Source organism: Cinclus cinclus, chromosome 6 (assembly GCF_963662255.1).
Source record: "Cinclus cinclus chromosome 6, bCinCin1.1, whole genome shotgun sequence".
Taxonomy (NCBI): Eukaryota; Metazoa; Chordata; class Aves; order Passeriformes; family Cinclidae; genus Cinclus; species Cinclus cinclus.
Genome location: NC_085051.1, coordinates 52,381,308 through 52,397,379, shown reverse-complemented (window position 1 = coordinate 52,397,379; position 16,072 = coordinate 52,381,308). Strand labels below are relative to the sequence as shown.

At 38.8% G+C, this 16,072-nt stretch overlaps 1 protein-coding gene across 1 annotated transcript in view; it reads right to left on the bottom strand.

Moving 5' to 3' along the window:
- TRAF3 (TNF receptor associated factor 3) overlaps nucleotides 1-16,072 on the bottom strand; it is a 70,327-nt gene that overhangs the window by 31,012 nt on the left and 23,243 nt on the right. Inside the window, exons 3-4 of the mRNA XM_062495645.1 lie at nucleotides 3,401-3,657; nucleotides 333-384 (exon numbers count right to left, since the gene is read on the bottom strand). Of these exons, the coding sequence (XP_062351629.1) occupies nucleotides 333-384; nucleotides 3,401-3,642 (294 nt within the window). The 5' untranslated portion in view covers nucleotides 3,643-3,657. The remainder of the gene's footprint in view (nucleotides 1-332; nucleotides 385-3,400; nucleotides 3,658-16,072) is intronic.

Genomic DNA, 16,072 nt, shown 5'->3' with positions numbered 1-16,072 from the left:
CATCCCTGCATCCACAGGAGATGGAATATTTCTTATCATCCTCTTGGTTATGGGAGGACACCTGCAGTGAGTTGCTGCAGCTCCCAGCTATGAATACAAGATGTGACACCTGTCTGGACGTTTTGGGATGAAGCTGACATGTTTTCTACCATGAGGTTAGCAGGAAAAATGAGCCACCTACCACTATAAAATGCATGGTTTAGGTTGTATGACAAACCTACCTTTTTAGGCAGCTTATTAGGTTTATGAAATAATTACCACATAACAGTAACACAAACTTGTGTACACCACACAGTTCAATACTCTTGAATAACAAATGATTTTAACAATACCTTGTCTTTTACTATGCTTTCTTGACATGCTGTGCATTTGGGACTAGAAGACCTAAAAAGAAAAGAGTGAAACTACTTTAGCTCATCTGAATTTTTGCAGTACAAAACTTTCCCTTTATGAGCACTTAGTTTTGATTATTCATTATATTCTAAAACCATTAAAAGTGGATATATCATAAGGAGAAAATACAATGTTATTTCAATAAATTTAAACATTTCACTTTTCAGTGGAAAGTATCTGGCACTCCCAGAGAAGTAAGACCAGCACAATGTTTCCAGACAACTGCATAGTGGTTTTTAAGTTGGCAAAATTAATTCCCTATTTTTAATCTGCATCTGATCCAAAATTGCCATCACTTCTCAATCTGTGCAAACAGGGAAAATATTGTCTTTTCAATCACTGTTTTTCAAACAATACCTAATGAAAATTCACTTTCTCTGACAGTCAATTATACATCCTTTTAGGGTAAAGAAGTACTTATGTCCATCTCCTTCAAGTCTGATCTGGTTTTAGCAACTGTTACAGATGCTTGCTGCCTCCTTTATGGGAACTACTGCCTTGTAGCTGTCTTGGTAAACTAAATACCAAACTTGTGACCTCTTGCACAACAGGCAGATTCAGAATCAGGGCAGACTGTGAAGAGGAACTGGAGTGCAGACAACCTGAGTTTCTACAGCTGTTTCTGGCTCTGACCTGCCAAGTGTTATAGTGTAAACCCCTTAGAATCATAGAATGGATTGGGCTGGAAGAGAGCAAAGCTCATCTGGTTCCATTCCCCTGCCATGGAACCAGACCAGGCTGCTAAGTTCCTTTTTAGCTCCTTTTCCCCACATAAAATGGGAACAGTCAAAATTAGCTCCCTTGTAAAGCACCAAAACGAAAAGCATCAGGTAAAAGCTGTGTGAATTCTTTCATAAAGCAGCTCACTGACAGGCTACCTAGCAGCAGTGCAAATCAGTGTAAAAGGCTGAAAAAGTTCAATCATGTTATATACTCATGGTTATCTCAAATCATTGCTGCCTTCTGCACTTCAAACCAACCATTTTGTATCTCATCACATTTCTGAGCATCTTAAGTACCTTGAAGTATCAATATCTGTAACACTTTTCGTAAGTCAGAAAAAAAAAAGGAATCTAAGCTACATCAGGGGACACAGTTTTTAATACAATGTCATGCTTTCCTTGCTCTTAGTGAATTCACTCAAGCATCCAGCTTGCTTTTTCAAACTACTCTTGCATACTGAGCAGACATCTTTACTGCTTTATCTCCACTAACTCCCAGTTCCTTGTCCTCAAACAACCCTGGAACAGAAGTTGCTAACATAATTAGTGTGTTTTCATGCAGCAGTGTATAAACATTGAATGAAAAAAAATGTGCCAAATACAGGACCAACATAAACCTATTTTAATTTCAATTTTATGGCACACTTTTTATTAAAAAAAAGGGGGGTGGAATGTAAACTTTATTTTAATGCAGGACTTGTTTGCAACAAGGACTTAAATAAAGTGAAATAACTCAACGGCCTTAAGCACATCTCCTTTGCAGTAACAGACTGGTTGGAAAGTCAGGAAGATAAAATTACACATATTCTAGCCACACTGTAATAAGCACATGTGCACGTCTCACAGCAGGGAAGGAAAATTGCCCAGACTCTAGCAAAGCCAGAATTGTTACTGCTTAGATTGTCAAGGATATGCTCTGCCCACCTGTGCACATCCAAGCGTGGCAGGTGTTTGGCTTTTTGCAGTCACTGTCATTAACATGTAAGAGTCTTCCAAAAACATGTACTGAATAAGAAATAACTGCATTTCTTAAATGCCACATCTCACTTGACACTGTGTATCAAAAGAAAAGTTGGTGGGTTTTTTGGTTGTTGTTTTAAATTTGAAATGCTCTAAGCACAAATCCTGCAGGAGTGCATTTAGTGAGCTATGGACCCTTGTGCCTGTCCAGTACAGAAATTACTCTTCATCAGGAGACTGAGTATTGTAATAACTACCATATTCTTTTGCCATACTGCATGTAATCTTCAGTTAGGTATCTAAGTATTAGATACCAGATTACAGTATTTCCACATGACACATAAACCAGCATCTAGAGTCAGAGTGGTCACAAAAATACTTAGTAAACAGATCACCAAGGCTTCCAAAGTGAAATGCTCTCTCTGATAGTAGTCCAGTATGCAACATTCAGCAAGCCATGTATCTTCTGCATTTCTGCTTTTCCACTAGTACATGAACATATTCACTGCTTATGTACCCCAAGAGATTAAAGTGTGCTAAATCATCTCCAAGCATTACATAAGGTTTTGAAATCACACTACTGAATACAACCAGCAGTAATGCACCAACGTTGAGAGGCAAAGAAATCTACTGATGCACAGGTACTTCTTAAAACCTAGATACTCCCTGAATGATTGCACTTTTATTTTTATCTAGACTGGGAAAGATTGCACCTCTCAGCATTCCTTTCACATCTGTATCATTCACTGACCCTCTCTGCACTCTGGCCCAAACATCTCAGTAATGGAGTTGCCAGCCTTTCTGACCCTCCTGCAAACCACAGGACATACAAGTCCCATAACAAACAGCTGGAAGGGCTACAGGGAAACTGCTCCACAAGCAGCTACATTTATCCAAGGGTCCCACCACCCATTTCTGAGGCTGGCCCACAGCCAGGTTAGGTAACACCACCCCAAGGAACATGTACAAGCTCAGTTCCTCACACAGACAATTTACTGTGTGTATGTGACACCAGATTACCCAAGTCAGAAGTCTTGAGAAACAACTACCCCATTTGGCCTCCACAGGGAATGAAATTCTAACACATTGCCACACAGGATTACATCATCTTAACAACTGTTCCAACAATATTGATGGAAAGCTCAGTTGCCTTACCCTGACCTAGAACAGAGCACAAATGTTTGCACCAGCACACAGATAACAAATCCTCAAGGAAGTAACAGTGGAAGGCTCATATTCCTAAAGCTGCAATGGTGTTCCCAGCAATGTCAGTAGTTCACGACATTTAAAAGTACCAAGATGCTCTACAAGAACAAACAACATACCTCAGCAAGGCATTCATGCAGGTTTCACAGAATCTGTGTCCACATTCAGTCTGTTTAGGATTGCATAAGATGAGATGACATTTTTCACATTTGTACTTATCTTCCACAGCATTCACAAATTTCTCTTTGTAGCCACCTTGCTCTGGAACATAGATGGATGCTGATGGACTGCGGTCAGGATTGGCCCTCTGCTGCACCATTTCTACAGATAAAGGGGGTTCTGACTTCTTACTGGTGTCCATGCTCTAAGATAGTTTCTGTGAATCAAAAGTGTGAAAAATTGAGAAATTAGGACCTCTTTCACGATTTAAATAAAACAAACAGAGCGTCTGAGAGACTGCATTAAATCAGAAAGGATCAAGAACAGATCTGTGTCCACACATCATGTGAACGTAACACATACATTACTGCCTGAGTATATTCAGCACAAATCTGTAAAACAGTCTACATATTCAAAGGTTCTAGAAAGCAAAGAATTAAAACCAGCTCCTGAAAATGAAGTGTAAATTATGGCCATCACTCTAGGAAAACATGAGGGATTCTTCAATATCTTTCTCTCTCTCTCAGAAAAGTATTGCTTAGTATTGAAGTCCAACCATTAGAGGCAGCAAGAGGTGTGGTGAAGAAGGTGCTCTGGCACAGTACAGCATGTGATCTTGCTCAAGTGCTACTGCAAAAGCGCACAACCACGAGCATCCTACACAGGGTATCCAGAGCCTACCCAGATCCCCTGCCCACTTTTCCTGTCGATCCCTTTGCAATAGCACAATGTAAGACACGCTTCTTTAAGTCTGCTTTACAACACCAGAAAAGGGTTTTACTTACTAGATACTTTCCAACCTTTTCACTGCACATCTTCACCTGAAGAGAGCAGCTGAGCAAAGTCTAACTGACAGCACAGAAGGGCCTATGTAACATGGCCATTAGATTAATATACCAGGGCTAAGCACAACTGACAGGCAGCTGAGAAAATAATTAATCCATCTGAAGAGTAAATTACAGTACCTATTATCTGGGACAATCCATCTTCTAAGTCAGCACGCAAAGTATTAGCAGAACAACAGAGGAATAATATCCCAGGTTAAGTTTTTAAATGTGCTTTCAATCATTTCCTAGCTAATTTTGGTCAAACAAGTGTTAGTGCCCTTAGAAAGGCTCAGCATATACAGGAGAAAGCAAAGTTGGAGGATACAACAGCTATTTACCTGTGAGAAGTGTCAGGCAATCTGCAAGAGGAAAGCAGACTTCAATTCTCTCTCCATGTTAACCGATAATTTAGATATAAACCTATTTCACAGCTCTGCAGTTGCCTCAACCAACATAGTTATAATTCAAATTTTAAGAAGCAGAATGAAAAAATGAGGCCCAGTTCACTTCTCAAAGTATGTCCACAAATGCCACTAAGAGAGTCAAATGCTTCACATTCCAAATACATAAACCCTCTTGTACACAGCTTTTGTGGTATCTAACCTTCCCTGGCTAAGCCCAAAATCACACACTTGTAATGAAACATATTTACTTGGAGATAATTTATGCATCTATAATTTTGGTACAGAATTCTCCATGAAAACTAAATGGGTACAGAATTTTCTTTGATTTCTGATGCCATTATTTACAGAAACAAAAGACAAAATAATTGTGACTCAATGCTGAAACCATTTCATGCTTTTATAACACCAGCTGAGCAAGAGTGGAGGTGTAAAGTGAAGAATTCTCACTTCATTGCTCCTTTACCCAGGGGAAAGTCCCTCTGGTCTCCATCAAACTCAGAGAGAGCCCAAGGAACCCATCCTCATAACTGCATACAGACCAAGTAGCTGTTCCTTATTCAAAGGATATGTAATACCTTATTCAAAACCAACAGAACAACACAAACACACCCCCCAAAAAAGGGAGAAAATTAATTGAAAAGCTACTATAAATTCTGAGCCATAATTTGAATTAATGTTAGTCTATTCCTTGTCTGCTCTTCAAAGACTGCAGAGACTTGTCTTGACAGAACAATAAGTGAAAGAACCGAAAAGTCTGTGCTGAACTGAAAGTGACTCACACTTCTCATTAATGAGGAAATTCAGATTATTTCAGACCTTAGCTAGAGTTTCGCCAGCAAGCATAAAAACCCAGCAGGTAATAATGGCACTGAAGAAGCAACTCGAGATTGTAACCAGCACAACAGAAATGAAACTGATGTTGAGAACATGAGTCAGACAAGGAGGTTCACAGAAGTGCCATGAATGAGCAAGAAAAGCAGCTTAGAAAAGTAGTCTGGATTTAGAGACTGCCCAAGGCACGAGTGCTGCTGCTGTACATCAATGGCTGGACATAGGGAAATGCAGTCATGAGCATGGGACCTGACACTTTTCTGTGGTTGTAAGAGAAAAGATTAGCAAGAAATGGAAAAAAGTGCAACTCCTCAAGTATCCAGAATGAATACTTAAAAACTGAAACTTACCTGCCTGTGGACTTGCTTCCTGAGTGTGATTGGAAAAGCTTCATTTGACGCTTTATTTAGGAATCTGTAAATGTTTCAGTTCCTTGATGTGTAGATACTAATACCTCTTTTCCCTCTGCAGCTGCGTATTTTTTTAAATCATATTCAAGACCTCCACTATTCTGCCAATTCTTGAAGTCAAAAGCCAACTTCCAGCATGTTGATTTGTAGGAACAACACAGGGAACATTACTTTCCTTAAAATGACAGAAAAAACCAGGCTTGACCTGCCTCTAACCCACAAAAGAAATATAGAAAAAGAAGTACTAAAAGAGATGCTGACAGAAGAATTTTCAAGTCAAGAGAGCTCAAAGTTCCCAAACTGGCAAGTCACAGTCCACAACTACTGAATGTCTGCTTCCCCATTAAGTTTCTTCTGAACAAAAAGAAGCTGAAGATGATTTGAGATGTGAAGTCCTCCAAAAGCATGACTTCTTCAAGGAAACTGAATAATTAGTCACAAGGAGGCAGACAGCAGTGACAGGAGAATATTCAAGACTTAACACAGACAGCACCGAATGCCAAATGAGCAGCAGGTGAGAGTTTCACAGAGATACAAAACTGCTCCAGGCTGGACTGTCAGCTGTCAAGAGAGATTTCACACCAGAATAAAGTGCACAGGGTGCCACAGGACTCCACTTTTGGAAGTGACATCTTGGCTATCTTGTCACAGAAAACAAGCAGAAAGAACACTGACAAATAAAACATACTATGTGATACACCTAACAGTCAGATTTGTCTGCCTTGGGTTTTGTATTTATTTTATGAAGAAGTATGTCAGACCAGAAAAGCTAAACAAGCACAGCAAGAGAGCAGCCAGATTGGTGAGGAATTCTCTTCCATGATACTCTGAATGCCAGCATTTTCTTGTGCAGCAAAACTCAGAAGCCATTCCTGAAGTACAGTCACAAAATACATCAGAGCACTGAGCATACAAGACCACCACAACCTTATTGCAATGAACAAGCTGTATTTAACAAGGGGATGGGGAGAAGTGATGCTTATCTATCTGTATGCACGGAGCTTTGCCATCGTGCACATTAGTTACATGCTCCTACATCTGCACGTGGGATCAGTGGTGAGCACAAGCCCAGATAACACAAACATTCCAGCTGCCACCCTTTTGCAAACAGCACTCTGTTACGGTTCCCATGCCACTACAAGGTGTCACCTGCAATGGCTTCTCTTCCTTTTCAGGAACCTTTAACAGCAGGACTCAGACTGTTCCCCCATAATCATGTTTCAAACTGCCATAAAAAGCAATTTTGAAGTCACACCTCAGTAAGATACTCTGCACTTATGGCAGTCAAGTTAACAACCTTCCAGAGAGCAGGGAGGGGAGCCTAGCTAGGGCATTCAAGATGGGCTAGTTCTGGTTGAGACCTCTGATTCCTAAAGGCATGGCAAGCTGCCATCCAGCCCAAGACTCTGGTTCTTGTTCAGCAAGCTAAATCTTAATGCCTAATTAATCACCAGCTGGTTCTTATCACTACAGTTTCTTATCTGTGGGAAAAGATCATCACAACAAAAATACATGAACTTTTGGATGTCTTAAAAATGTTAAACCTGGACAACTGCTTTTCAAGACAGGTAAGCACATAAAAAAAGAGGCACAGTCACCAGGTTGGTCCTGTCCACTGTTGGTTGTCTTTCAGCCACCTCTCCTGCAGCCAGCATATGCTGATACTCACACCTGAGAGGACATGGCTGTGGCCATCAGATGGGTGACACTGTGACACTGCTTGCTCCAGTCTGGTCGCTATTGTTCAATACAAGAAGTATTCAAGCAACTGAGGCTGGAGCTCAGTTGATACTTCAAGCTGTATATACTGCAGTGAAGGTCAGAACAACATGTTGGGAATTAACTAATACTAATATTAGTAGAGAAGCCTAGAAACTGGAAGCAAAAGTGAGTTTACCCATAAAGTTGTTCTGAGAATTAGGAAGCACGGGAATTCCCAAACAAAAGGCATTTTGCTCTTTCCTTATTTAAACAAGGGTGTTATTCTCCCTGCACAGAGCAAACATCCTAAAAATCTGCACTCATGTTCTGTATTACCCCATATCTTTACAATTTGTTCTTTGGGAATAAAGCCAGTTTGTGACATAAAAATACAATAAAGCTTCTATAAATATTCAAAATAAATCTGCATCCTAAAGAAAACAGAAAAAACCTCCTCTTATATAAATCTAAAACACTCCTAAAAATTTGATTGCACCTGGTACCATGGGATTTGGAACCTAGAAAGCCCTACATGAAGACAGTTTCAGTATATTGACAATATGAGGCAAATAAGCTTTTGCCACAGTTTTAAAATTCAAAAAGAGCAAAAAGCTATTAGAAATAAATGCTTTCATTACAGTACCTTAGAAGAGAATAATGCATGACACGGTTTAATTTTGTTATTACTGCAGGACAGCAAAGCTTTTTGATCAAATTACAGCTGGCACCGAGAACATAAGTTCCTGAAACAGAACATCACTGCATCCACAATATCTAAATTAAGCTCTGAAACAGAAACCTGAAGTGGGATAGAGAGCTCAACATCAGAGCAGAAAAGTAACCTTTCCTCTTTTAAAAAAAAAAAAAAAAAAAATTGTTTCCAAAACGTGTAAAAGCACACAACAAACCTCAGCATCTCGTCTTAACCAGGTCATTTTTTTGGGTTGCCTGGGGTATAATTTTTCAGTCTAGCTTTTAATGAGATAAGGGCTTATGATTGCAATGTCTCCTCTCTCAGCCTCCCAAAACCTCATCGGAAGCAACTGGACAGAGTTTTCATGAAAATGAACAGCTATGAGGGGAACAGAAACTTGATGTAGTGTCCCAGTGAGCAAGAGGCTGTAGAAGTGCACCATCAGTCAGTGAGTGCACAGAGAGGTACAAACCAGCCACAGCATCTGCTCCCTCTTGTCCCACCAAGCTCCATGGCCTTGGCCTCCTCCTATACCATAAAAGCAGGGGTGGGCTGGAGAGCTAGAGGTTTTTGTTGTTTGCCTTTTTTTTTATTTTCTGCATTTTGTATGTGTGTGCTTGTTTGGGTATTTTGTTTGGCTTTTTTTTTCCTTTTTTCTTTTTTTTTTTTCTTTTTTTGGGGTTTGTTTTTAGGAGGGGGGAGTAGGGGTAAATAAAGGGATGTAGAACACAGATTAGCAGGAAAACAGACTTCATCAGTTTCCCTTCTCTTCACAGAATTTTATTCCATACTCCACAGGATATCCTCAGAGAGACAGATAACCAGGTACCAGGATAAGTATTTCCAGATCTTCAGTATTTCCAGCTCACTTGCTTTCTATCACCAAGAATTATTGCTTCAAGTTAGCACACAGAAACCTTTATCTTAAAATTAAATTATTAAAACAACTTGAACTTTTCCTCCGTCTTATATTTCAGCATTTTATAGCTTCTAATAAATTCCTAGCACATACAGAGAAGAATGTCCATCTTTCTTTCACCATTTTAGACATGTCTTCTGAGCTAGTTCTGCTTCTGAGTGCTATTATAATATGCAACATATACTGACATACTGTGATGTCTTGTTAAAACAGTAATGCAAGCTGAAAGCAGTTCAGGGGTGACAACATATTATCAGTTTACTCAGGGCACACATGTCAAGAAAATATTAAAATAAGACTGAGCAGGGAGGCTGCCATGGGAAACTTGACTCTGGAGCTCTCAAGTGTGAAAGGGTTCTACTGCAGAGTACCAGAGCATCATTCTCACAACATCCACCACACCTCAGCCTGGCCTTCTGGCATAACCCCACTGCTGAGTCTGGGCAGGGGCACTGAACAACAGGCAGATAAAATGCAAATGGCTTGAATCACTCCAAAAGAAGACTCAGGTAATGACTGAGGCAGCACTAGAGTGGCAGGTTCGAAAGCAGATGACCATCCATCAAATTTATTTTGTGTGAGGTCAGAGGTCTTGGCATGTTCACTCCTCTTGTTTCCACAAGAGAATTACTGATTTATTTATTTTTACCTCCATGCATTTCATGTTTGAAGTGCTATTTACTATTTCTCCAGAGCATATATACATATATATATAGGACGAACTAACCAGAGGTTTAGGTATTTCCAGATACCAAAATACTTGATAATATCAAATATATTTATATTATTAATATACCCCAAATATCAATGCTCCTTTCATTTCTGTAAAGGAATTAGACTTAGTACTCGAATATAAATCTCAAAGAAGGTGAGGAGTGGTCTCATATTTCTCATTGTGTTAAGTTGTATCAGCATTGGTGACTTAGCAACCCTTAGCAACCCAGCATGTCATGGAAATAGGTATAATAATAAATATTGGTATTTAAAACTTCTTTTTCTCTTTGCCAAAATAAATTTGCTCTTTTAACTTCTTTAAACTTTCCCCTACCATTTCATAAGCATGCACCTCCCTTGCTGTGGAGAAGACCTGGAGATCATACATATTACAGAACAGATGGAGGCCAACAGAGGGGGGGGGGAAGTATCAGTGTTTGGATATAAGCAAGGAGGCCAAACACTGAAAACACACAGAAGGCATGCACTGAGTATTCTCCACACAGGAGCTTCTACTATTTGCAGCATTCCAGCTGCTGAGCTTGGAAGGCACCTCTGGAGCTCACCCAGCCCAGCCTCCTGCTCAGAGGAGTCAGGTCAGGTTGTCCACTGCTGAGTTTTCAGAGCTGCCTGGGTGAAGAAACCTCTCCCAGCACTTAACAGCCCTCTGTGAGGAGTTTTTATTGCAGCAATTATGATGTGAGATTCTGGGGAGCAAAAAGGCCTGTTCTGATACTTGAACTGCTATGATCTCAAGCAATTAAACTGTATTTCACCACAACCTCCACAGGCTCTAGCCTGCAGAAACTACTGAACAAATACGAAAACTACTTTTGGTTTGGAAGGTACAGACTAATACTTCTTTTCCTATCTGACCTAGAAAATCAGTAGTATAATCAAAAGATGCTATAATGATATTCTTGCAAAAGAACAACCATGCGTGCCACTTGAATCAGAAACACTGTGAATTTCCCATGTTCTAGCTTGTAATGACTGAAGAGCTGAAAATGAAAGGTAAGTTAAGTTTTACATTGTTTTATTCTTTTAACTTACCCATTTCCTTGGTTGCATTTATTTCAAAAACGAATCTACACACCCATGTGAAGTGTTTTAGAGGATTAAACAAAACAGCATCCCCATACAAGGGATCTCATTTAGAAAGTCTGCTGGACTATGCTGTCATGAAAAGAGTTCTAACAAAATCCCTCCTGCTCAGTGCAACAAACTTCTAGATTCTAAATAAAGGGCAGATTTGGAAAGTAATTACATCAGTATTAAGAGGTTAGAATAGTAATATTTATAAGTAATAACATAGCATTAGCATAGTTCAGAATGCCCATGAAGCCAGGGACTGACACTTTTAGTAACTATCCAATAATTTGTGGAATACAATTAATATTTAATCCAACATGCATTTTCCCGGATGAGAGAAAAAAAAACCTACAACTTTTAAAGGGCTTAAATTTTATCTAATAAAAAAAAAGACAGCAGAAAAAAAATAAGTCAGTGCAATTAAGGAAAGCTGATTTTTATGTGACACTATGTTCAACTCTTACTTTTTTGAAGGTTTACAGCATTCCTTTGAATCATAACACATGGGTTGGCAGAACAGCTTTAAGATTCAGCCTCAGGCAGCAGTAAAAATAAAGTGTTTGTATTTTGATTTACACTTGCATTCTACAGCTCTCAGTAATTACTTCCTAATCTCACTGGGCTTCCAAAACACAGTATAAAGTCATCTGAAGTGCAAGAAATCAAAAGCATCTTTTAGAAGTCAAAAGAGCTCTTAAGCTTTGAAAGCCTGGGTTACAAGACAGCAGATAAGAAAAATGCTGTCCAAGCTCATGATAAGTCTTCTTCTGCATTTCCAATTCAGGTTCCTGTACATTTCCTCTTTTTTCTCCTGCACCCCTAGACAAAGCTATTGCATTTTACCTATTAAGTCAACCCCCAGCTGTTAGTAAACCCCCAGACTTTTAGTAGAAGGAGATAAAGAACAGGAAAGATCAAAAGATTATCATCTGATCACAGAACAAAGTATACTTTAATCTCTTCCTCTGCTATTTAGGGGAAGTCCATGATTGAGACACACATGACAGTCCTATGTGGGGGAAGTGGATGGACACTATGAATTTTCTGTTGTTTTTTTTTTGTTTTAACTTCTAGCTCCATTTACAAAGGAAAGGTCCATCTTCTACAGAAGAAATATACCCACATAAAATATTCCCAGAAACACCATGAAAATCATCATATTTGAAATTAAAGGTAGTTTCCTCTTTCAGAATGTTCCTATATGTGCTTTGAAGAGAGAACTAGGAAAAACCAGCTTATATTTGCATTTGTAATACTTTGTTTTTATGGAAAGCTATTTCCATCAATCCAGATTTCCTCCAATTCCTGTTTCACAGCAAGCCTAACACTTCCTCTACTTTTTCTGCACAGCACACAAGCCTTTGGTTCACATGATAGAAGTGGTAATGTCAAATGACAGACAACCAAAAGCCCAACTGCTCACTAGGATCCCCATTTCTTCTGGGGCTGGGCAACAGGGCATTGGAAGCAGGCAGGACAAACCCTAGCAAGGATCAGCAAGGGTTTGGGCACATGGCATGTCCCAGTCACTCTGACCCTGGCATACAGTCCTAGAAAATGACATCTCACCCTCTACAGACCTAGTCTAGTCCCCTTTTTCTCCCAAGGTGTGCCTTCAAGAAAAATCTGCTGCATGAATAATCAGGAACAACTTGCTTATAAATTACAGCAAGTTAAGACAACTAAGTCTCTTCATCTCTGAAATCACCAAGCAGGAATCAAAAGACTACTGCAGTATTTTTGTCAACATTTTCTTTGCTCTTAAACCAAGACCTATCAATCAATGCTATTCTTTTCCTTTCCGTTAGTCAAAGAGATCCTCAGCTGCAAACCTAACAACATTTCAGGTCTATCAGAACAGCAGAAGATATTCCTCAAATCAGAGTCTACCTATCCACACTGCTGTCTGCCAAGTGCATGAAGAATGTTTCTGCACTGCCAGTTCCTGACAGAGTGCATATGTGCTGTCTCTTAATAAACCCAGCCTTGAAATCTCAGCAGAGGCAAAAAAAAAAAAAAAAAAAAAAAAAAGACAGGCAGTACCTCATCTTCTGCAATTAGAAAAAAGTATGTGAAGGCAAAGGTGTCAGAGACCAGCAAATAAAAAGAAAAAACCCAAAGAACTTCAAGAAGCTTATTATGAATAATTACTGCAAAACTGCCTTCTCAAGAATACCTACAAAATACTACTTCATTGATTTTACTTCATTAACTCAAAAATGCAGCTCAGCTTTAACAAAAACAGTCCTCCCAGGAAATTCTGAACACAGCAGAGTTTAGAGGAATCTGGTAAATGAAACAGAAACATGGCTCGGCACTTTTTGAACTCTACACCGAAATGAAGTGCTGTGCAACTAGAAATGACCATACCAGAAAACTGAAAACACAGTATCTCACTTCCACATGAAGTGGAAGTTCTTTCCACTCTAACTAAAGTAAGCTTTCTAAGTCTATATCCAAAACTCAGAAAAAGATCTGTCTAACCTGTCTTTTATGGAAATTAATTCACTCTCATAAAACATTTCCTGCTCCTCCGTTCTATCCCAGTGAACATTGCGTACTATGAACACAGGTCGGAAAGAAATACCTTTTATGCACTGCCCTAAATACTAATCCAGCTCTAGAAATTAACACAGCATGTGTCATCAGAATATTTTATTAAACACTAAACTGCATGGAAAACATTTATTCATGCACAGAATTCAACCTCTCACGAATCCCGACTGAAATTTCCCACCATTCTAAATGATGCCTTCAGCTTTGTCTGAATCCATTGTTCCTTATTCATGAAGGAAAAGGAAAAAAGAGAGTAACTCTCTTTTCATTTGCCTGTATTTTATTATTTATCAGAATGTGAGGGAAAGAAAAACATTTATTTAATGAAGCAACAGCAGGTTTAACTTCAGTGAATTTGGTGTCTACACAGTACACTTCAGTGTTTAGATTTTATTATTGATGATCAACATCTTGGAGTTAGGGGAAAGTGTGGGAGTTTAAGATTTTTCTATTAGATGAAAGAAAAAAACAAAACCAAAACAAAGAAACCACATTTGTAAATAAAATCTGGAAGAAAGAAACAAAGCCATAAAAATTAAAATCCCCCTAAACCACTTGTGCTAGAATTTCTAGTTATACTAAGGTACATTCCAGTTTCTATGGCTCTAGTAAGAAAGTATTACTGAAGTTGAGTTTTCAGGAGGAAGTCACATACCCTTTACCCAGACTTGCCATAGTATTCATAATCACAACTTCACATTCACTGCTATCTAAAGCATTTCTTACCTCTATTAAGGTATTCATGGAGGAAGCTGTGTTTTCCCTAACTGAAAATTTAGATTCACAAAACAAGTTTCCCAGAAGTGTAATAAAGGAAGGAGCATGTTGCTTCCCCCTGTAGCAAAACAGAGTTTAGGAAAGCACTACTGGAAGCCAAGTCCACCTAAAACACAAATGCCTGCTGGGTGTATGACAGTATTCATTATTCCAACTGTTAAGTGTCATGAAAAGACTCTTACCTGGAACCTGCATGCCATTTCCTCGTTTCAAACTATGTTATTATTCTGTTTTACCAACCTTAAATGTTTTATTTGCTGCCTGCAGGTTTACACCAACTGCAGTTCTGGAGGTTTCAGATCAATAGATATCATTGACATCTTAAGAAAAAGTAAAGTAATCTCTACAGCCCAGGGTCAGACAGGGTAGCACTAAGGACCAAAAAAACCCCAGGTCCCTTTGAAGGTTTCTCTTGTACTGGATTAAGAGATTTAACAAAAATCAATGAGGATGTTATCCTTCTACAACATACCTAATGTGGAAATTGCAAAAGTAATTCATAAACTTTTCTGACTGAATTTCACATCACTACCCAGAACCAAGTGTTAATCACTGTTACACAGCCAAAAAAGTTTCACACGAGTGATAGCAACCTTTCAAAAAACTTCTGATAAAACTGTACAGTACTGCTGCTGCTTCAGAAACACATTAAAACTGGTGCATTCCACACCATCCACAAGGCCTTTAAGACATGTGTCTTCAGATTTGGAACATGAAGTTGACAGTTTTAGCTGAAAATTCTTTTTGCATGTTCATCGCCTGAGGGCTTCTTTAGTTAATATTAATGAAATCATGTTCACTTCTACCAAAAAACACTCAATAAGGCAATCCTGTTTAATGTATTAATGGCAATCTAACCTTTAAACACGCATTTTTATTTCTTAAAATTCAAACCTGAAAGCCTCCAGGTGTTACACCAGAAACTAAGTGAGAATACTCAGATTCATTGGAAAATTTATGCTCAGAAAGAATTATCTACTTATAAAGATTCACATAGGCACAGTCTAGATATGCAGAATGAAAAGAATAATTTACAGCTGGAGCAAATGCCAGATTTTAAAGTATGCAGAGGACACTCACTGATAGAGCAAGCAACTTAAGCCCCAAGATTTGAGCTTATAGGATCCTGCACTGCTAATGACACTTCAGAGGAAAGACTGCTGATTCCCACTTTTTGCAAATACCTTGTATCAAGGCAATGCAGCTTCCAACATCCAATCCAGTTTGGATTTTTTTCCCCACCAGTTCTACAGAATTGCTACACAATTTTAAGACTTCATTGCTTTGTCTCTCCCTAAACTGTACAATAAGCAAAACACTGTTTACCTTTTATAGCATCCCTGGCCTGAAGTGTTCTACACCAGTAAGTAGTATTATTTTTGGGCTCTTCTAATGAGATTTGTCACCACTCCGAACCCTCCTAGAATTCTTCATAAAAAGAAATAACTTTCCCACATTTCTTAAGTGCCATAATAGATTCATTTTTACATTATACTTTCCAACTAAACTGCACACCAACGCTTTATCATCTTAGGAAGCAATTTCAGGACCTGAAAACAACTAGATATAATATTAAAGACAAACCTACATTTCTCTACATAAGAACTACCACCTTAACATTACAAATGCTTCTGAGAAGAATCCTTTCTTTCTTCAACCTGCTTCGGAAGTTCTTTTACGGCTGCCTTTAGAAGATCCTAAAGGAAT